The following is a 22153-nucleotide window of genomic DNA, read 5'->3' on the forward strand; positions in this document are numbered from 1 at the left end:
ATACGGAAGACCTTGCAATGGGCTGATATCTGCAAAAATATCATTTTGGGTCTGATGGGTTCAGACAAGCTTTAAATTGGAATCGCTCCAAGTTGATGAGAAGTCAGAAAACAGATCATTTTCAGTAGCTTGAGTACAAGTGAGCCAAAAGCCAAATGATGGCCATGGCATTACTTTAAAGCAGTGGCTCTCAACTAGGGGGACATTTGTCATTATCTGGAAACATTTTTGACAGTCAAGACTAGAGAGGAGCGGGGTGCTACTGGCATCTAGTGGATACAGGCCAGGGATGCTGCAAAACGTCCTGCAAACACAGGACAGGCCCCCAGGAAAAAGCAGTATCCATTCCATGTGTCAGTGACGCCTGTTGAGAAAACCAGCCTTCAGGTTATCACTTTACCGTATAAGAACAAAAAGCCCCTAATACCTAAAGTCTAATTTTATGTTTAGACTCATGAGCCTATCTTCCCGTGGCCTGATGTTAAGGAAACTTTGTTCATAGTGCATGCTTTTCTAATTCTAGTAAGTTATAGAGTGCCTTGCAGCGTTAATAGGGCAGAGAATGATTTTATTTGAAGGTGATCGCTTTAACTTGCCTAAAAACCAACCCTCAATTCCAATATACAGTCCTAATTTTTACTCTTAAACTGTTGATATTTTGCAATTCCCAATCCCAGTTCTCCCGGAAACTGGGTTGAGATAAAGGGAGGTCAAGGTCTCACATCCATTATTAGAGATAATTGTGTTCCATGGGACTGAAAAAAAAAACACCATGAAATTCTGAGCCTGGGGTGCCCCCAAATTAGCATTTTAAACTCTGCTGCTCTTAGATCGCCCATCTGCCCCCTTGGTTTTAAGATGACGGCTGCTGTCTTCGAGGACGGCATGTCTCCGCACCAGGCCAACAGGTACCGCAGCAGGTTCAGCCGGGCAGCCCAGGGCCCCCAAAGCACAACCCCAGAGCTTGGGGAAACGCCTCTCGCTCAAAAGTGGGCGGAGTGGGGCGGCGGGGGTGCCCACACCTCCTCCCAGAGCTGCGCCTTGCAGCCACCCGGGTGGGAGGGGGCGGTCCCGGCGGCGGGCGCAGGCGCTCGCTCCCGCGCGCACCCCGACCCCAGCGCCCAGCCCCCGGCGGCGGTCCGCCCCACCCCGCGCGGAGGAGGGCGCGCCGGCCGCGGCCGCCAGGACCCGCCCCTTCGCCTCCCGAGCGGCGGGCGGGCGGGCGCGGGGAGGCGGGGCGCGGCGGCCGGCGGTGTCTGCGCCTCGGCGGCCTGGGAGCGGGCAGACGCCCGGGGAACATGGCGGCGGAGGCGGCGGTCCCGGCGCTCCCCAACGGGGGCGCGGGGGCGCCGTCGGGCACGGTCCCCGTGCTCTTCTGCTTCTCGGTCTTCGCGCGGCCCTCGTCCGTGCCCCACGGCGCCGGCTACGAGCTGCTCATCCAGAAGTTCCTCAGCCTGTACGGCGACCAGCTCGACATGCACCGCAAATTCGTGGTGCAGCTCTTCGCGGAGGAGTGGGGCCAGTACGTGGACCTGCCCAAGGGCTTCGCGGTGAGCGAGCGCTGCAAGGTGCGCCTCGTGCCGCTGCAGATCCAGGTGGGTCCCGCCGCCGCCGCCGCCGCGCCCGGCCCCCGCCGCGCTCCTCAGGTGCCCCGCGCCGCGCCGCCTGGGAAGGGCCGGTCGCTCTCGCCGGCGTCGGGGACGCCCCCGGGAATGTGCCGGTGCGGAGGTGACGGTCGCCAGCTGCCCTCGGCGGGCGGGGGCGGGGGCCTCCCAGCTGGTGGCCGCGCGCGATCGCCCCCACGTGTGTGGCCCTGGGCCGCCCGCAGCCGCTGGGTGCGCCGGGAGCGAGTGGTGGCCAGGGCTGGGCGGTGGTGGCCGTGCTTTTATTTGGGGGTGATGCATTGTAGGGAGCATTGGCCTCCGGGTGTGTTCCCCGGAGTTGTGTTCACCACTTGCGGAAGCACAAAACTTTAGGAGTCAGACCTTCTCCCGCTCCTCTTCCCCCGCTTTCGGGCTCATGACCTGAAGCCTCCCCTGACCCAAGTGAAATAACCTAACCGTGTGCTTACCCTCTTCCCAGGAGCTGTCAGCTGAACCTGCTGGTTACACATGCGTCGGCCCCATTAAAAATGTCGGATTGACCCTCCTTAATACAACTTTAGCAAGACCATGATTTCCTCGTCATGATGACTCCGAAAGTTATTATACTTGAGGGTTATTTTATAGCTTTTTACGTTGCTTTTTAAAAAGCCACACTCTTATACAACAGCGGGTCAGTCTCCTGTCCTTTTTTTTTATGCTCAGAGGATTCACTGAACGATTTATATTTTTGAAAAGAAAAATATGAGGTATGGTTTAGTACTACACCATCAACATTTTTCCTTTAGTGGAGAAACCGGTAAGACCAAACTGAAATGTAGCATTCGAGGGGAGAAGGCATTTTTTAATATTCAGGTGTCATTCTGCGGATCGTTCTCTAGTTGTTTTTCCCCGTTGTAGTCGGCTGTGGAATTGGTCTTGTTTCCTATCACCCCAGCACCTATGCCAGAAGCTTCCTAAGCAGGTGCTTGAGGCGGCCTCAAGTTCCTGTGCTCAGAGGACAAAGGCTTTGAGAGGCACTGTCACTCCTGCAGAGCCTGCAGCAAGGCAGGTGGTCTCCGACTGCTGCTGTCCACATGGAGAATTTGGAGGCCTGTGATTGTAGGTGTTTACTACTCCCCATTTTTATATCTTCGAGAGTTTCCATGGCATTTAGAAAAAAACAGTCACAGGGATGGCTCATCCCTACGTTGTACCCTGAAACTAATATAATATCGTATGTCACAACTAACTGAAAAAGAAATTTTAAAAATTAAAATATAAAATTTTTTTTTTTAAAAAAAGAGTTTTCATGGCTGACCCCTCTCTGCAGCCTTCCTTGTCTATTTAGATTATTGCTGCCAAAATACCTAAGAAGTTGGATGCACCTTTGGCAAATCCATTAATGAAGGCGAGAATCCAAATTCTAATGAGGAGGTCTTGGACCTGTTCTGAGGATGCAGATTCTTTGTGATGATTTCCTATAGTAGTTGCAGAGGAGGGTGGGCTGTTACCTAACAGGATGTTATGCCAAACTAGCACTACCCCCCCCCCTCCGCCCCCATCTGTAAGGTTTAATACCAGAGGATATTTTTTCCATTGATTTCTGGAGACAGTGGGAGGGAGGGAGAGAGGGAGGAGAAGAGAGTAAGAAGCATCAACGTGAGAGAGACATATCGATTGGTTGCCTCCCACACTGCACATTCCCCAACTGGGGCCAGGGATTGAACTTGCAACCCAGGAACATGCCCTTGACCGGAATCGAACCTGAGACCCTTTGGTATGTGGGCCGACACTCTAACCATTGTATAACACCGGCCACGGCTGACAACTCTTTTTAATTAAACATTCTTATATGTGTATACTTGAAATGTCTCGTACTTTATCCAAAGGCATTATATAATTCAGGTCACTTGTGGCTTTTGAAATATTTTGCCTGGTATAGGAGGTAACATATAGTTAATTTTTTGTGGTTATGTTTAAAATATTGATAATAGCACTACTCTGTCTTATCCTTTGAAAAATGATTTTTCACTAAATAGCCCAAGAATTCTTTAGTATCTGTTACAAAATATTTTATATATTTTTAAATAATTAAAGAGTTATATTATCTTCTTCTAATCATAATATTTTGACTTCTTCAGACAGGTGCCTTGAAAATAGAGAATATGGAGGGATATACACAGATACATACATAGGCACACATTTACCCATATATTCATGTACCTGTTCTGATACCTATTTCTATCTATATGCGATGCGTGTGGTATATGTGTGTGTGTGTGTGTATGTACGCTCAGAAGGAAAATTAAGATATTTCTTTTCATAACCATTTTATGTATCTTTTGGAACACAGCAGTATAATCCTAGAGACATGGACATTTTATGCTAGAGGAGACCATAGAGTTCATTCCACAAACATTTGAGCGGTAGCTGTAACTGTCTGGCACAGTGAATGTAGACATGAGTAAGGCCCAATTATTGTTCCTTACCCAATCTAACTCTTTTCATTTTGCGAAAGAGCAGAACATACAGGGACTTGTTCAAGGTTCACGGTAATGGTGAAGACAGCAAAGCATGTGAGGGTCCTCCCTTATCGCTGGCCAGAGCATTCTTGTTCTCTTTTTATGCTTCATGAAAATATAAAGCAGAATAGAAAACAAGCCACAGACTTGAGCGTGTAATACCGTTTGTTTTGATGCTGTTTGTTGTTCTTTGGAATAGATGCCTGTCACTTAGGAAGACTCAAGGTAGCTGTGCTACTGGGAGGGTAGGCCCCTTCCTTCTCCCAGAGGCAGGGACAAAGAGCATAACGTTGGCCATATGTAGGTCACTGCTTAAATAATGTGACTTGTTATTTCTCCAGACATAGGCCTTCGAGCCTCCGTGGCCCTGTCTCACACACTATATATTCTAGAATGTTTTCTCCATTTACATAGGGGTTTGAGTTTGCTTTCCTGCTTGCTCTGACTGCCATTGCCTGTGCCGCACTGTCAGCACCCGTGTTTGGTGAGCGGTTTTATGGGGACTGGTCTTTAAGACCCCCATTGCCAATATTAGGCTGTAGTAACTTTTTAAGTGTCGTCTTTTCTGAAATACTCTGTCACAGGTAGCAAAAGACAGCTCTTGTTTCAAGCATGGGTTGTGTGTCTTTAACATTGTCAATATGTTTGAAGTCCAGGGAATTTTGACACTTGGGGGAAGAAATGTCAATGACAGGATTATGCCGTGGGAATTTAGGTCATTTTTTTTACTTAGAAGTTTTAATTTTCCAAAATGTGTTTCCCAAGTTTTAACTAATAGAAACATTCCTCTGTGGAAACTCACATGAATTTGCTATCATACCACCACCAGTGTGTTTCCCAGCTTGTCGCCAGGGAAGGCAGATCCAGTAGAGGAGGGAAGACATGGGCCTTGTGAGAAGGACGCCCGTGAGAGGATTGGCTTCAGCCGGCAGGGAGGGCTCTGACAGCCTCCTGTGGGTGGGCAGGAGATAAGCTTCCCTGGGAAGGTTATTCTGACCTTGTCCTGAGTGGTTAATTGGAAAGGGATTCAGCTCCAGCTTTCACTTTCTTGGAAGTTTATTACTACTGTTATTCTCTTAAGCAGGGCCATGGACAGTTCATGGCTAGACCAGAGCACAGACTTCATGGGAAGGGAGCGAGGGCAGGTCTGTAAAGCAGAGGAAAAGGCGTCTGCTCCCCCTGGGCTGGCTAGTCTGAAGGTGTGATTTTGAATCGGGAACGTTTACCACGGGAGCATGTAGGAGGAGCAGGTAGAAATAATTCCTTTGCAGCCTGTATTACAAAGCCCAAAACCTGTTTTGCCAGAAACAGAACATGGAATGGTAAGTCTTTTGGTGACATTGGGAAATCCACTTCACGAATCATTTACTTAATTCTGCAGACTGTGTTAACATAACAAGTTAGGCAATATTAGTGTGTGTGTGTGTGTGTGTGTGTGTGTGTGTGTGTGTGTGTACGTACTTCTTAAGGGAGCTTAATAATAAGTGTTATTTTTAACCTCATTACTGAAAAAGGGTTTTAAATGTGCTGAATTCCAGAGTGTAGTGTGTTTTCTAGAAGGGGGATCTCACAATAGCCTGAGACATTTATTGATTGATTACATGAAGCTCCTGTAATCCTTGAACTAGCCATATGAGGTAGATACTATTTTTCTTGCTTTGTGACAGATTAATAGACTGCCATTTGGAGATGGCACTGGATTTGTGTAATTTCATGTAATTGAAATGAGAGAAATTGAGATCTGGACTCGGATTTAATCCACAGGGTGTGCTGCGTAGGGAGCCTCGTCCGGGGAGTCACATCACACAGGCCCTGAGTGAGTCAGTGTGGGAGCAAGGTCCTACTGTGGCTGCATAACCTGATGGCCTTGGAGACACCGCTGAGTGAAATAAGGACGCCCCGGGCCCCCTTCGGGACTCTCTCCCAAGCAGATCAGGCCTGTTTTGAGCCTATAAAAGACCACCAAGTTTTTGAAAACATCACGTTTACAATTCCAAACTTGACTCCTTCCTAAAGATATGAATTGTACTCACTGTAGTACTTTGCTAGGGAGCTGCTGTGACAAAGTACCCCAGACTCAGTGGCTTATACAACAATTCATTTCTCGCAGTTCTGAAGGCTAGAGATCAGGGTTGCTTCTGAGGCCGTGAAGGAGAATCCCTGCCATGCCTCTCTCCTGGCTTTTGCTGATTTGTTGGCAGCCTTTGGCCTTGCTTGGCTTATGGACACATCACCCTGATCTCTGCCTTCAGGTTCACAAGGCCTCTCTCTCCCAATGTCTCCCTTTTTATAAGGACACCAGTCATGTTGGACTAGGCCCGTGGTCGGCAAACCGTGGCTCACAAGCCACATGCGGCTCTTTGGCCCCTTGAGTGTGGGTTTTCCACAAAATTCCACGTGTGGGCGCGCACGTACAGTGCGATTGAAACTTCGTGGCCCGTGCGCAGAAGTCGGTATTTTGTGGAAGAGCCACACTCAGGGGCCAAAGAGCCGCATGTGGCCCGCGAGCCGCGGTTTGCCAACCACTGGACTAGGCACCCACCCTACTCCAGTAATAATACCTCATTGTAGCTAATTATATTTTCAATCCAAATAAAGTCACTTTCTGAAGCACTGGGGTTAGGGATTCAATGTATGAATTTGGGGGGACACAATTCAACATATAACATGCGCCATGTAGTACTTTTATGGAGAGAACAGAACTGGTGTGCAGTTCATCACTGAGGAAGGCCAGTCGGTCACCCTGTATGTGCCTGTCCTGAGTAACCAGGAGGACCAAGCCAGGGAGGGGCAGATTCCTAGTCGGTGAACAAGCCATTGTTAAAAGCAGTCAGTGCACACGTGCTAGTGAAGGAGGGTAGATACTGTCATGATAATGGTAATAATAGGACTTGGGGATGAAGAGCCTTTTGTATAGGAAATCACAGGTTAAATCCCAGCTATGACAGTTCTTAAGAAAGTGGACAAAAAATTTATACTAGAAAATGGTCTTAAATTCTAGCTTGAGGAAGCCATTGGCTGTGATCAGCTCTTTGTATTTAAATATGTGTATTGAAGTCTGTATTATTGAATGTACATGTTGTAGGGATATAGGTAGAAATGTGAAGGCATGTATATGCACATATTTTTACATATGATTTCTTCATGCTTCTTGAATATGCATTTGTCTGTAATTGCTACACTTTTACGGTGACGGCATTTGGTCAAAGCAACTTTTATTTTGTTATCCTGTGGTTGCAACATGTAAATGTTTGACTAAGAACAATATTTTATTTATTCACTTTTTAATATTTTTATTGATTTCAAAGAGGAAGAGAGAGATAGAAACATCAATGATGAGAGAAAGTAATTGATCAGCTGCCTTCTGCATGTCCTCCACTGGGGATCAAATCAGAGCACCTGGGCATGTGTTCTGACCGGGAATCAAACCATGACCTCTTGGTTCATAGGTCAACGCTCAACCATCAAGCCACTCCGGCTGGGCATATGAACAGTATTTTTAGTTGGTTTTAAGAGAAATTCATGAGTCAGAGTAAGAAGTCCCTGTGAATTATAGAGTCAATGTGTAATTTAACAACAGCTTTTGGAATTCACGTGGATTTGGGGGGTGGCGGGGGGTTGGTTGGACATGGGTTGGATTGGTTTGATTTGTTTTGTTTGTAGCCTCAAAGCCTCTTTCTTGGCTTGTAAAGTATGGAGGTTATTCATAAAGTAGCATCTTTCCCCCTAACTACCATAGCCTAGGGAGACCATTTATTTTTATTTATTTATTTATTTATTTATATATTTTATTGATTTTTTACAGACAGGAAGGGAGAGGGATAGAGAGTTAGAAACATCGATGAGAGAGAAACATCAATCAGCTGCCTCCTGCACACCCCCTACTGGGCATGTGCCCACAACGAAGGTACATGCCCTTGACTGGAATCGAACCTGGGACCCTTCAGTCCGTAGGCTGACGCTCTATCCACTGAGCCAAACCAGTTAGGGCGAGACCATTTATTTTTAAAACAAACTTTTTATTTTAGGATAATGTTAGATTTATAGCAAAGATAGCAAAGAGACTTCCTGTAGACCTGTATCCAGCTTCCCCCCATTACTGCGGCATATTTGTCACAACTAAGGAACCAACATTAACTGAGCTCCACACTTCATTCAGATCTCACTAGCTTTTCCCTAATGCCCTTTTCCTGTTCCAGGATCCGATCCAGGTTACTAATTACATTTAGTTGCCATGTCTCCATAGGCTCCTCTGGGCTATGACTGTTTCCCAGACGTCCATTGCTTTTTATTATCTTGACAGTTTTGAGGAGTCCTGGCCAAATGATTTGATAGAATGTACCGCAAATTGAATTCATCTGATTTTTTTCTCATGCTTAGACTGGAGTTGCGGGATTTTGAGAGGGAGATTATGAAGGTCATTCTCACATTATATGAAAGCTACATACCATCAACATAACATCATTGGTTAAAAATTTTGTATTTTTTAAAGTATATTTTTATTATTGATTTCAGAAAGGAAGGGAGAGGGGGAGAGAGAGATAGAAACATCAATGATGAGAGAGAATCATTGATCGGCTGCCTCCTGCACGCCCCACACTGAGGGTCAAGTCCTCAACCTGGGCATGTGCCTTGACCGAGAATCAAACTGTGACCTCCTGGTTCATAGGTCAACACTCAACCACTGAGCCACTCCAGACAGGGGGTTACCTTCATCTTAGTCTATTTGAGGCAGTGTTAGCCAGGTTTTTCCACTATGAAGTTACGCTCTTCCCTCTGCCCTACTCTGAGAAAGTGAATTACGAAGTGCCACATTCAAGGGGATATTGGGAATTTAACTCCTTAAGAGGAGACTATCTAGGCATTTTTGGTTCACTAAATTATAACCAGTCATCTCTGCATTAAAAAAAAAAAATGTGCCTTGCCACCTTATCTCTCTGGTTTCTTTCTTTCTTTGTTCACTGAACGTTTATAGTGATGAGTTCCTGAACTAGAAAGGTTTTTCAGGGCAGCGAGGATTTTAGGGCTGCATTTTCTGACCTCCTCAACCTGTGTCTTATATGACATGCATCTGATGTGGTTCCCTGCCCAGAACAGGATACCTCACCACTGAAATGAGGTACAGGGAAGCACCAGGGAATAGGAACCCCAGGAGATCACAGCTCTGAATATTTAGGATTTCCGGGTAGATAAGATTTTATTTCTTCAAGTACCCAAAATATTTTTTAATATTTTGACCATTTTATATTATAGTCCCGCCCTGACCAGTTTGGCTTAGTGGATAGAGCGTTGGCCTGCGGACCAAAGGGTCCCGGGTTCAATTCCAGTCAAGCGCATGTACCTTGGTTGCGGGCATATCCCCAGTGGGGGGTGTACAGGAGGCAGCTGATCGATGTTCCTCTCTCATCGATGTTTCTAACTCTCTATCCCTCTCCCTTCCTTGCTGTAAAAAATCAATAAAATATGTGATAGTCCCAAAATGTTATATAATTTAACATTTTCTTAATGTGTGTGATAACATGATATTACTCCAGTTTATAAGTTTTATACAGCTTGTTATTCCTTCACTAGAGGTCTAGAGTGTAGGACAAGTTGAGTTTTGATCTGCTTTTATTGTGCATTGAAGCTTCTCTCGGTCAGCTGTCATTTCTTGCTGCTGTCAGTTTGCCTATCTCCAGCAGTTTGCTTTCTCATTTGCTGTTTATAACCATCTATGAGTTTAGAATCCAGACAACCAAACTTGAGTTAGTGTGTGAGATCTTGGAGATTTAAGTAGGTCTCTGGCATAGGAGCAGCTGCCTGGGAGTTTTATTTTGCATGCTTGCTGGCTTCCCCCTGTCAGGGAGTGTTGAGCTTGGCTAAGTTCTATTACTGTCATTTAAAACAGGCTGGTTGATGGTAAACTGCTTTTCATAGTGTGCCCTAAACACATTGTAAATGACTAGGGACCTACGATTCAAATTTATAAGAAGAAAATAATATAGATTGTGAGCCTTTGTAACCAAGATTTAATGTTTACTGAGAGTTTAAAATACATAGACATAAAGAATAATTCTTTTAAAAATGGTCCCCTAAGTCAGTGGTCGACAACCTTTCGGACCTCACGGACCACCAGTGGTCCACAGACCACTGGTTGGCGACCGCTGCCCTAAGTACCTATATACATATTATATTCACAGCTTTTGAAAAATTACCAAAATGGCGGCATAATATTTTCATTAAAAATGTATGTAAGAAAGCAGCCAAAGGTAGCATATATAATTTAAGATGCTTCGATATTTAGTTTAATTAAAACTAGGAAAACCCTATACATAGTGTTTAATCCCATAGAATCTATATATATAAAAGCCTAAGCAACCAAACAACCAAACAACAGGTCAACCGGTAGCAGTGACACGCACTGAACACCAGGGGGCAGACACTCAACACAGGAGCTGCCCCCTGGTGGTCAGCGCACTCCCACAGTGGTAGCGCTGCTCAGCAAGATTACCAAGCAGCAGCGGTGGTGGTGGTGGTGGTGGTGGTGGTGGCGGTGGTGGCAGGCGCAGCAGGGCCGGGATGAACGGGAGCGGTGCCCAGCCTGGGCTCAGGCTCCTCCCTGGCCGCCTGCCACTTCAGGCACTACTACATCCCTGGGGGGATGTCGGACTGCCAGTTTCTAAACCAGCAGTCTGACATCCCCCCAGGGGTCTCGGATTGCGAGAGGGCACAGGCCAGGCTGAGGTGCACAAATCTGTGCACCAGGCCTCTAGTATATAATATAAGATGCTTGGATATTTATTTTGATATTCTTTATTGGCAAAGTAGGAAACCCTATACATTGTGTTTGAATTACAGGTGTCACTTGCTCTGCGTGACCTTGTGTTGGAGTGCACATGGCTAATCAGTGCATGTTTATGGAGTTAACACCAGAGGGAGATTAAAGCACCAGAATCCCTCAGACCAGGGCATAGAGGAATAAAGAGAAAACTGATTAGAGCAGTCATACTACTAAGGATGAAAGATTCCTTTTAATGATTCACTGAATTCCTGTAGTAACCTGTTTCCTGAGGGTATGCTGTGTGCTGAGGCAGTAAGGCATCTAGGGCCAGCAATGGTGCAGCCACCACTGTGTAATGGAGACACGGATTCCTGTAGAAAATTATCATCGGGGAGTGGTTTTAGAGAAAGCAAAACAGGTTAATTAGCAGAGTGGCTAGAAGAATAATGGTGTGGGTTCATTCAGGACCAGACTGAATGCTTTACATGGCTCTCTGTAATTTGAGAAGGTGGAAAGAAAAGCACCATGGACTTTGAAGAATCCAGTTGGTTAAATTCTTATATTCAGTAGTGATTTTCACTTCTTGGTGGATTCATATTGGGCCTAAGTTGTTAGAATAGACCAACTATGGCAATGCAAAGCCTGGTAATCTGATACCCAGTTTTCATCTTGTCATTGAAGCCTCTGATTTTGATAAATATGTTTTAAAATGCAGACATCAAATTTATGGGGACAGCGCTCTAACCAACTGAGTTACCCAGCAAGGGCCTGCTTCTACTTCTTATTCACATTTTAACATTATTGGAATACTATTGAACTGTGCTCTGTTTTTAAAATTAGCATTTCTTCTTAGGTGGTACAAATTTTTGAAATATATATATGCTATTTTAATTGGCTAAAAAATGTTTTGTCCTGTGAGTGTTAAAATTTGTGAAATCATTTCTGTATTGTTGGCCGGGTTTATTGCTAATTTTCACTATTAAAAGCCGTTCACTGGAAATCTTTGTGGATAATTTTTTTTCTGTAGTTTAGATCATTCCTTTTGGATAATAGTTGAAGAAATTGACTTAGTGGATCAAACAGTAGAAACATTTTCTTCTTTTATTGACCTCCACCGAAAATAAATGTCATCGGATAATGAGTGCTAACTCATTCTTTTTTCTTTTTTTCCTCAGCTCACTACCCTGGGAAATCTTACACCTTCGAGCACCGTCTTTTTCTGCTGTGATATGCAGGAAAGGTTCCGACCAGCCATCAAGTATTTTGGGGATATTATTAGTGTGGGACAAAGATTGGTACGTTTGCTTATTTTTTTCCAATTTACTAAAGCATGATATACATGATATACATTCATATATATATATATATGTTACTAATATATGTTACTAATTCATATATATATGTTACTAATTATATATATATATGTTACTAATTATGTTACTATATATATATATATATATATATGTTACTAATTATCTTTGCGGGGGTTTTTGTTTGTGTGTGTGGTTTCTTTCCAGTTGCAAGGGGCCCGGATTTTAGGAATTCCGGTTATTGTAACAGAGCAGTACCCCAAAGGTCTTGGAAGCACTGTTCAAGAAATCGACTTAACGGGTGTGAAACTGGTGCTTCCAAAGACCAAGTTTTCCATGGTGTTACCAGAGGTGGAAGCGGCGTTAGCAGAGATTCCTGGAGTCAGGAGCGTTGTGTTATTTGGAGTAGAAGTAAGTACCTCTTGTTATGTTGTGGACATAATCTCATTTGTAGGAAACTTGATCCTGGAATGCATTTTTGTATATAGAATACCATGTAGGTGGTAATCCTGATGAAAAATAGCCACCGTTTATTAAGTGTTGACTATTTGCATGGCAGTAATCTAAACACTTTATATGTTAATTCATTAAACTCTCATAGCAACCCTCTACGCTAAGTCCTCCCCATCTTATAGACGAGGAAACTAAAACGCAGATGCTGTATAACATTAAGGGATGGAGCGGGATTGCAATCTAGGTTGATAAATTCTTGGGCTTTTACTTTTAACCACTACTTTTGGAACACAATTTTACTAAAGGCATTATTTTTGTGTTGTAGGATTTCACCTTGGGTCATAATTTTGCTCTGGAAAAACCTTAGAAGTCATGTAGTTCATGGTTGAAGCCTTTTTGTATAAATGTCACACCAAATGCTGTTGCTGACTTTTGCACTTTTTTCTGCTCGTTCATCATCATTAGACCTCGTGCCTAATGAAGATGATCTTTGAGCAGTCCTCCAGTGCTAATTGCAGTGAGCTGAGCTGTCAGTTGATAATTCTCCAAAATTCCCTTGTCGTATAAGATACGGTTGGCATCATGGCATTATTGGGATCTGCTTTCATTCATTGTATAATCCAGCTATTGTTGGAGCATGTTTTTACTTTATGTTTCCGCTAACCATTTGTTACAAGTTAGTACTTGGAAAGATGGAACCTGTATAATACATGTGCTGGGACACTGGGTATTTTTTGCCTGTGTCACAAGTTATTTTTAACCTGGCCTACCTTTACTGCTGGGCGCCTTGGAACAACTCAGTTTTCCCATTACTTTCTCAGTCTGCGGTACTGCAGACTCATTCTTTGTATTAGGCACTTGGTGTGAATTCAGAAATAAACCCAGTTGTGAGTGGCATCAAAACTGGGTGGTAGCATCAGCTGTTGGAAGGTCATCCAGGTGACAGAGAGGAAAACCTTTTAACAAATCCTCACAGAGCTCTAAGAATATGGTCAAGGTTCCCAGAATCAGGAACGCTGAAGTAATCCAGTTCCTGACGTTAGAAAGGGGAAACTAAACCAGAGATGCTGTTTATGCTCAAGGTTACCTAGTAGGTTAGAGGCAAAACGAGGTTAGGACAAGGTCATTAGACCTGCCGTGGTTGCACATTTGCAAAATACTTTACATTTACCGCGTTGTTACCTATGATTTCTTACTTTCCTTCTAGACTCACGTGTGCATCCAACAAACAGCCCTGGAGCTCGTCGGCCGAGGTATTGAGGTTCATATCGTTGCTGACGCCACCTCATCGAGAAGCATGATGGACAGGATGTTTGCTCTCGAGGTAATTGTCTTGCGGTTAAACAAGTCATTTACCAAGTTTTCCAAATAAGTTTGAAGAGCATTGAATATTTGACAGCAATGCAGGATTTACCTCTTCAAGTTGAGCTTGGTCAGACAGCATCAGACGCATTGGTTTCCAGAGACCTTTGAGGTCTCACCATCATATCCTATTTTATCTCCGCTGTCTCCTTAGATCTAGATTACTAGTGACACCGAGAGCTCCTTGATGTCTTTTGTCATAACTTTGCAAGAGATTTATGCATGAACTGAGAGAAATTCCAGTAAGCTGAGCCTGAACCATTTAGAGATTTGCAAATTAAAAACAGCTCACCTAGGTTTAACTCAACCAAGATGTAGCCAAACCGAGGGCATAATGGGCCTAAGCCTGGTTCAGCCTCCTGTGAGGTTTCCTCAGACTTGAATTTCTGGGACTAGGAGGTATGTCACGGACTGTGCATGCCACTCACATGCAGTGTATCATGGTTCTCTGACTAGAGTGTCAAGATGTGCATCATAGTCCTTTGAAATATTCAGTCCATATTGTGAAGATTCATTGTGTGTGTGTGTGTGTGTGTGTGTTTAATTCTAATCCTATAATGATTTTAGAGTAATGTACATGTGGATTGAATTGCTGCGTTCTTTAACTGATGGCCTATGAACCACTTTCTCTGTAGGATGGCTGTCATCTTTTTAGCCTGCAGTGTTTCCTGGGATGGTGAGGTAGGGAAAATGAGGAAGAATCAGAGGTGGAAAGGAGAAGAGTCAGTGGGGAGGGCTGGTGCAGAGCAGGTGGGGAGCAGCATTTGTTTAAGGCATCCCTTCTCTATTTTATTCCTGCCACAGTGAGTCCTATTTTGGGATTATGGGTGGAAACAGTTTTATTAATTTTGTTTAAACATTTTTAAGTCCATTTGGACTATTGGGTTCTCTGGTGGTTAGGTACTAAGTGTTGCTTTTTCCCATCTCAGCAAAGATCTTTAAGCTGTTTTTACAACCATGAGTTAATCAACTTCCACATTTCAGATTTTAATAATGAGCTTATTCCTTCCACTGTCAGATCCTCACTGTCCTAGCAAGCAGCTCTGTTCCTCTGTGGATAATTTATCTTTCTGGTAGTGCTGAGGTCTAGAACTTGAAGTGTTTCCAAGGAAGTGAAAACTAAAAGCATACAAGGAACACAAATCTTCCTTGTTTATAAAGATAGTTCAAGGGCGTTTGTTCTGCAGTCATGTAAGTTTTTTAGACATGTCTTTATTATGGCATTTATTACAGAAGATTGTTATTGTTGGCAGTTCTTTCTTCTCACAAGACTCAAAATAAAAACATAGCTTTTTGTCATCTGAACCTCATTCCTTGAGAGGTAGCCTGTAATCTCAGTGACTCGGGGTCCACACCGTGGAGAGTTAATATGGGTGTGAATGCAGGTTCTGGCATTTTGTAAATCTAATATCTATGCCTCAGATTGCTCATTAGTGAAATGGAAATAATATTCACTACATGGGAGGATTTGGGGAGGATTAAATAAGATAATGTATTGGTAGCACTTAATATGTCTGACACTGTAATCACAAATGATAGCTACTGCTTTTATTTTTATTGTTATTATTTCTTGTCTTCATGAGGTTAGTCTTATCAGAAATGTATAAGCAGCCAAAACCGGTTTGGCTCAGTGGATAGAGCGTCGGCCTGTGGACTGAAAGGTCCCAGGTTCGATTCCGGTCAAGGGCATGTACCTTGGTTACGGGCACATCCCCAGTGGGAGGTGTGCAGGAGGCAGCTGATCGATGTTTCTCTCTCATTGATGTTTCTAACTCTCTATCCCTCTCCCTTCCTCTCTGTAAAAAATCAATAAAATATATTTTAAAAAAGAAAGAAATGTATAAGCATGTATTAGCTTGCAAGACCCAGAGGGACTAGTCCTGAAAAGTTCTTAGGAGGGAAAGAAAGCATAGAGTCTAGGGTGGATTCGGAGGAGCATGAAGCAAACAGCGTTGAGTTAAAGTGTTGGGGTTGAAAGGGAAAACAGAATCAGGTCAGACGGTGGTAGGGGAACCATGCCGCATTTCGGTTTTCTGCTCAGTCTGAATTTGCTATGGAACTGTTTTAGTTTGTCCCTAAATTATTGAGAGAAATGTTAAATTTTCTCTTTTATTTTATGACTCTGAAAGTTAAATAGCAGTCTGCCAGCTCCCCTTCTTCTTGGTTCCTTTAGAAGACAACTACTGAAGATAATTCCTGAGACCACCCATATGACCTGTCAAGGTCATGACCCTAATAAGGTTTATAGTTACCATTACTGGAATTTCTGAGCCAGGGTCTGTGCTGTGAGTTTTACTCAACAAAACTCGCTGAACACCTACCACCTAGCAGGCATTGTTGCTTTCAACTGATAATTGTAGAGTAAGTGCAGAATAAAATAGAATAAAGCACTCTCTTGAAGTTGATGTCCCTGTACTTCTGGGGAGTTGTTAGTGTTGCTTGGAAATTAAAGGATTTGCTTCTCACACCCCCCACACCCGTCCTCTCTAAAGCCATCATGGTTTTGTGCTCTTGCATTTTTCGTTTGTGGGGCAGACTAATCATTCCTTTCCTTTGGCCTAGTTGGACTGAGACTGCAAGTGTAAGGGAAGCACATTGGAAACCTATTACCATGTACCCGTGTGTGGTCAAAACAGCTGGAGTTTTAATTGCCCTTTTAAAGCCAGGAAAGAAAGTGGGTTTGGGACCAGCACTGTGGGTGTCCTGTAGCTCAGGGTGGAGAGCAGGAGCCTGCCAGGCTCTGGAAAAGTTGCTGTGGCTCCCTCCCTGCTTTCAGGTTGGGGCTGGGCAGGTACCGTGCGAAGGTCTACCAGCCACACCTTCCCCTACACAGGTTCTTGGCTTGATTACTTTTGAATCCAATCGATATTGGCCATATGTCAGTCTTGAAGCCAAGTAATATCGTATAGGTTTTAGTGTGTTTCTGTGCCTGGAGCCTCCCGGCCTACCCCACCACTGTGACCGACTCTCAGCCCCTCTGAAGGCTGTTGAGGGGACCAGGTTCGGGTCAGCAGACCACTAGGGAAAGCTGGCTTCTTCCTGGGTCATCAGATTTCTTCCTTGGGCCTGGGGACAGCTTTCTGTCCTTCCTGCCTCACTAAGGAACTAGAAAGATGAGTGGCAGCTCACTTCGGTTGGCATTTTGGATTTTCTAAAGCACCTTCACTGACATTGAATGTGCGTGATTCAGATTCAGGCTGAATATTGAAAGTCCGCTGATGCAACAGCAAGCAGTAAGACAGGCAGGACGGCCAGCGGGGGAGGGCACCAGCGGGGTTTGAGTGACTGGAGATACAGCTGGGCTGCAGCTAGTCCTGTATTTGCTCCCTGCCCTTCTGTCTGAAGCAGGCACACAGTCCTTTGAGATTTCTACAGGTTGTGAGATGTTAGTGGACTGAAAAGCAAGGAGGGGAAATTCATGTCCAGAAGTGTTGGAAAAACTCAGCGGTCACTCACCTTCTGGTATTTATGCCAACATCAGGGGCACCAGCAGCCTGGCTTTGTGCTTCCTCTTTCCTCCATTCTTCCCGGCTGTCTTTGCGTGTCCTGAGAGTTCTGGTCCTCTGCTCCGCACGCCCTCTGTCCTGGCTGTCGAGGCCCAAGCCTGTTTTCTCAGATACAGGCTGTGGCTATACTTCCTTCTACATCTTTGGGGGTAAAAAGCAGGAGTGTGCCACTGGAAAGGTAGGGCCTGCGGATCAATAGCCATCTGAAGGAGGATTTACTGTCGCTCCACGGGGCTGTCTGGCTATTCAAGCAACTCCTTCCTTCCTTCCTTCCTTCTTTCCTTCCTTCCTTCCTTTCATTCATTCATTCATTTATTTACTACTAGAGGTCTGATTCACGAAATTCATGCAAGGAGCTTGGTCCCCGCCGCCGCCTCCGCCTCAACCCCCGCCACCGCAGCTTCTTCCGGAAGGACTTCCAGTCTAATTAGCATATTACACTTTTATTATTATAGATTATTATTTTTAATCTTTATTGTTGAAAGTATTACATATGTCCCCTTTACCCCCCCCCCCATTGACCTCTCCCAGCCTGCCCCCACCCCCAGCCCAGGCCTTCATCACTCTACTGTCTGTGTTCCTGGATTATGAATACATGCATATTCATATATTCATAACAAGTTCGTTGGTTGATCTCTTCCCACCCCCCACCCTCTCCTGCCTTCCCTCTGAGGTTTGACAGTCTGTTCGGTGCTTCTGTGTCTTTAGATCTATTTTTGTTCATCAATTTATGTTCATTAGATCCCCAGGAGTCGCTCATATGTGGAATCTAATGAGCAGCTCCTCCTTTCCAATGAGAGACTGACCTGGGTATTTTCCTCTGACTTGCCTAGAAATCTCTCTCACCACCTCATCTTCCATGGTTCTTACATCAGATGTTTCTGGGATGACAGTTGGTTCATTGTTTTGCTGTTTGTTTGGGGGTTTTTTGTTTGCCTAGGGTTTCTGATAACAAATACATCCAAAAACTCAATCTCTACTGCAGAATTCTCTTCTCACCTCCCTTCTCCCTCCCCCCTTCTCCCCCGCCATTCCCTCCACTTTCCCCTGTTTGCCTTCCTCCCTCCCTCTTTTCTCTTCCCCCCTCTTCCACTCTCTCCCTCCTTCCCCTCCTTACATTTCTGTTCTTAGTTCTTTATCATGATTCCACTAGAGCAATTTGGCAAGGACTCTTTGACCTGTCGGTGAAATTATACAGTCTTAACTTTTATGCTGTAGTTAATGTGTTTCCAACATGTTAACGATGGTGGCAGTAGTGATGGATCCATTGTCATCCAGGGGCATATTCCTTTTTTTTTTTTTTTTTATGTTGTTAATTTCAGAGAGGAAGGGAGAGGGAGAGAGAGAGATCGAAACACCAGTGATGAAAGAGAATCATTGATCGGCTGCCTCCTGCACGCCCCACACTGGGGATCGAGCCCACAACCCAGACATGTGCCCTTGACTGGAATCGAACCTGGGACCCTTCAGTCCCCAGGTCAACACTCTATCCACTGAGCCAAACCAGCTAGGGCAAGGGGCACATTCTTAAACGAAACCTGAGGCTCTTCCACCACCAGTCATTTCTTACTTAGTGGGAGGACACACATGCTATACGTCACATGTTTGTGGACAGAAAAGGTAAATGAGAATCATTGTTTTATAGCCATTAGCCTTGATTTCCCATCTGTCTGTGGCACATATAAGCAAAACATTGGCTGTTTTCTTTTACTTGTTTCTAGCCCATAGTACCAATACCGAGAATAACCACAGTGGGTTTGTGGTGTGGTTAGTTTGAAGTCTGTCCCCATCACTGACTTCGATAGTATAGCTAAGGACCATGGATTTAATAGAGAATACTAATTATTGTGTCCCGGCATCCTTTTTGCTATTTTAACATGGCGTTTATTCTCATGCTTCCGTCTTCATTTGTCTTTATCTTTCTTTTGAAAGCGTCTTGCTCGAACTGGGATCATAGTGACGACCAGCGAGGCTGTTCTGCTACAGCTGGTGGCGGATAAAGACCATCCGAAATTCAAGGAAGTCCAGAATCTGATTAAGGCGAGTGCCCCAGAGTCGGGTCTGCTTTCCAAAGTCTAGGACATTTGAAGGACTGGTGTGCCACTCACCATCAGGGGGCAGGGCTGTAACCCGACAAGCTCTTGTCTCTACTAGAATTAAAATGTTAAGTCAAACATTGGCTCTTTTTTTGCGCCTCTTAGTAAAACTTAGTAAAAATGGTCTAACATTTGGGTACCAGCATTTAGTTACAAATGTCAAAGGCTTCAGGTGCTGCTTCTCTTCTCTTTTTTTCTCTCCTTAATGTGCTCTTATTTATTTAAAAAAATTATAATATAGGTGCCTGTTTTGTCTATACTGTATACATTGATCATAACTCAAGAGTGCACGCTCGTGAAGTTTTCTTGTATTGTGCACTGCAGAGAAAAAGCTGAATTGACAATAGTTTGACTTTTGTATTATTGAAACACATATGTTAAGACTTTAATGTGGACTCAGTGCTTTTACTTTACAGGTTGATTGAAATAGGATTCTTATATGAGATTTAAAAACAGGTCTCTGATTCATGTTACCCCTTCCCCTCATAATGCAGTCAGTTTACTGACTGAGTTGCATTCATCTAACCAGACGGAATTAGGTTGGGAAATTATATATCTTTCATGTGTATGCTAATTTTCTTATTCTGGTCACCATCACTAAGTCTCTGTTAATGTTCTCTTTTTTAATTGAGTCTTTTCCTAGCAAGACTCGTTGGGTCATTGTTTTAATTTTGTAAACAGATGGGATGATTTGCAATGTCATATAGTTACTGGAGGGCTGTTTTAAAATCTTTGAGGTATTACCTTAGCTGACTATCTTTACAAAAATATCGAATATACCTTCTAATATGCATAAGATTTAGCAAAAAGTTAAAGGCTGGATTAAATGTAGTTTTCAAATGTTCATATTTTTGTTTGATATTTTCTCCACCTACCGTCCACTTATATAGGTACCAGTAACGATTTGGTAGTATTAATTTTGTAGTCATTGCTATCCTTCAATAAATTTATTTTCATTAAATACTTAGTAGAGGGTTTTAAAACTTTTCTTAAGTATTATGTGAAATATGGAACATTGCTGTCTTTTCTATTAAAGTAATTAAAGAAAATGTATTATGTGAATGAAATTATTGTGTCCCCCACAACACAGCTCTATGAGTACTATTCCAGGCGTTCTAATATCTATTTAAAGGTGCAATATATATATATATATATATATATATATATATATATATGGTATAAATGTTGCCATTTATAATCTTTCAACTCCTAAGAATTTTCAAAGAAGGAAAATCCTTTGCAGGCAGGGGTACAGAGATTTTGCTGAAGGGCCTTCTTCATGATTCAAGAGCAGTAGGAATGTTTGTTTTGTCAGTGGTAACAGACAACAACCTCACAGTTCTTCTTGTGGGTGTGTTTAAATTTTTTCTTGTCAGCAACCTTGTGTGTCAAAAAGAAGAATCAAAGACTTCTCCGCACTTTAAAGTAGTTTTTAATAAATTTAACGTAGTGCTTTTCAAACTTTAATATGAACGCAGATCACTTGGGGTCTTGTTAAAACGCTGACTCTGGCTCAGTAGGTCTGGGTCGAACCGGCTGCCACCAGTGCTGCTCGGAAGGGACCACACTGAGCAGCAAAGATTTGACTAACAGCACCCGTTTCTCTTCATTGCTCCAGGCCCTTCATTTTTCATGAAATGTCGCCACAATGGAGCTTTTCAGAGCTGAAACCAGGTCTGTGGCCCTGCTTAGCTTCCTGTGGCCACCATGCCAAATTACCACAAACTTAGTGGCTTAAAACAACACACACTTATTATCTTCAGTTCTGCAGGTTCAAAGACCGGAATGTGTCTCACTGGGCTAAAATCCATCATTCCCAGTGGATTGTAAGCTCCTTGAAAGCAGGACCTGTGCATTGTCTACACTCATCCTGGAAACCTATTGTGAGAACCTAGTAAGTTCTAGATATTGTGCTATGTGGTTAGGATAAAAAGATGCTCGAAACTTATGGTCTGGTACAAAACCTGATACACCCTAACCTCCCAGTGAATGTGAATTGAATTAAGATTCAGGAATGTCAATTCGGCATTAAAGTTCAGAGTCACATAATTGGGAATTCTGCCTTCTCCCTTCTTTCTTGCAGATTATGCAAAAGCAGGATGTCAAGGCCTTATTATTATAGGAAAACTGAATTGATTTTAATACATTAGACTTTGAATTTGGAAGTGTCTATAATTTTGTAGGGTAACAAGATTCTATTAACTGATGTAAATAAAGAACTTGAAAACATAAGCAAAAGGATAGTACGTATAGTGTATGGAACAGCAAGGGGGTTAGGAGCCAGGATCAAGACACTTCATTTATTGAAATGCTAACACATCTGCAGACACTTAATCTAAAATCAAAAGTGATAACATATCCTAACCAGGAAACCACGTACCCTGTTATATCCATTCAAATATCACATTTCTCTAACAAGGTGGGATATTTTCCCTCTTTAAAAGTTAATATTTGGGTAATGATGACTTTAGAGCTGGGTAGAACTTCAAAGATCATGATTTCAAAGGTCCATTGCAGCTGTAAAATTCTAACATGGTTTTATTTCACAGATTCGGCTAGTG

General features: G+C 43.5%; 1 protein-coding gene across 1 annotated transcript; it reads left to right on the forward strand.

Moving 5' to 3' along the window:
* Positions 1 to 1230: 1230 nt before the first annotated feature.
* On the forward strand, positions 1231 to 20553 carry ISOC1 (isochorismatase domain containing 1). Its single transcript, XM_036309343.1, has 5 exons — positions 1231 to 1595; positions 12041 to 12160; positions 12383 to 12586; positions 13836 to 13952; positions 19429 to 20553. Exons 1-5 carry the CDS (start codon positions 1299 to 1301, stop codon positions 19573 to 19575), a joined length of 885 nt encoding a protein of 294 aa, XP_036165236.1. The 5' UTR covers positions 1231 to 1298; the 3' UTR covers positions 19576 to 20553.
* The last annotated feature ends 1600 nt before the right edge of the window (positions 20554 to 22153 follow it).

The sequence above is a fragment of the Myotis myotis genome, unplaced genomic scaffold (assembly GCF_014108235.1).
Source record: "Myotis myotis isolate mMyoMyo1 unplaced genomic scaffold, mMyoMyo1.p scaffold_m19_p_5, whole genome shotgun sequence".
NCBI lineage: Eukaryota > Metazoa > Chordata > Mammalia > Chiroptera > Vespertilionidae > Myotis > Myotis myotis.

Excerpts from the sequence above, each read along its gene's own strand:
- ISOC1 (XM_036309343.1), top strand. The coding sequence starts at position 1,299 with ATGGCGGCGGAGGCGGCGGTCCCGGCGCTCCCCAACGGGGGCGCGGGG. Across the intron at positions 1,596-12,040 it reads TCGTGCCGCTGCAGATCCAG|CTCACTACCCTGGGAAATCT; the intron begins GTGGGTCCCGCC and ends TTTTTTCCTCAG. Across the intron at positions 13,953-19,428 it reads ACAGGATGTTTGCTCTCGAG|CGTCTTGCTCGAACTGGGAT; the intron begins GTAATTGTCTTG and ends TTCTTTTGAAAG.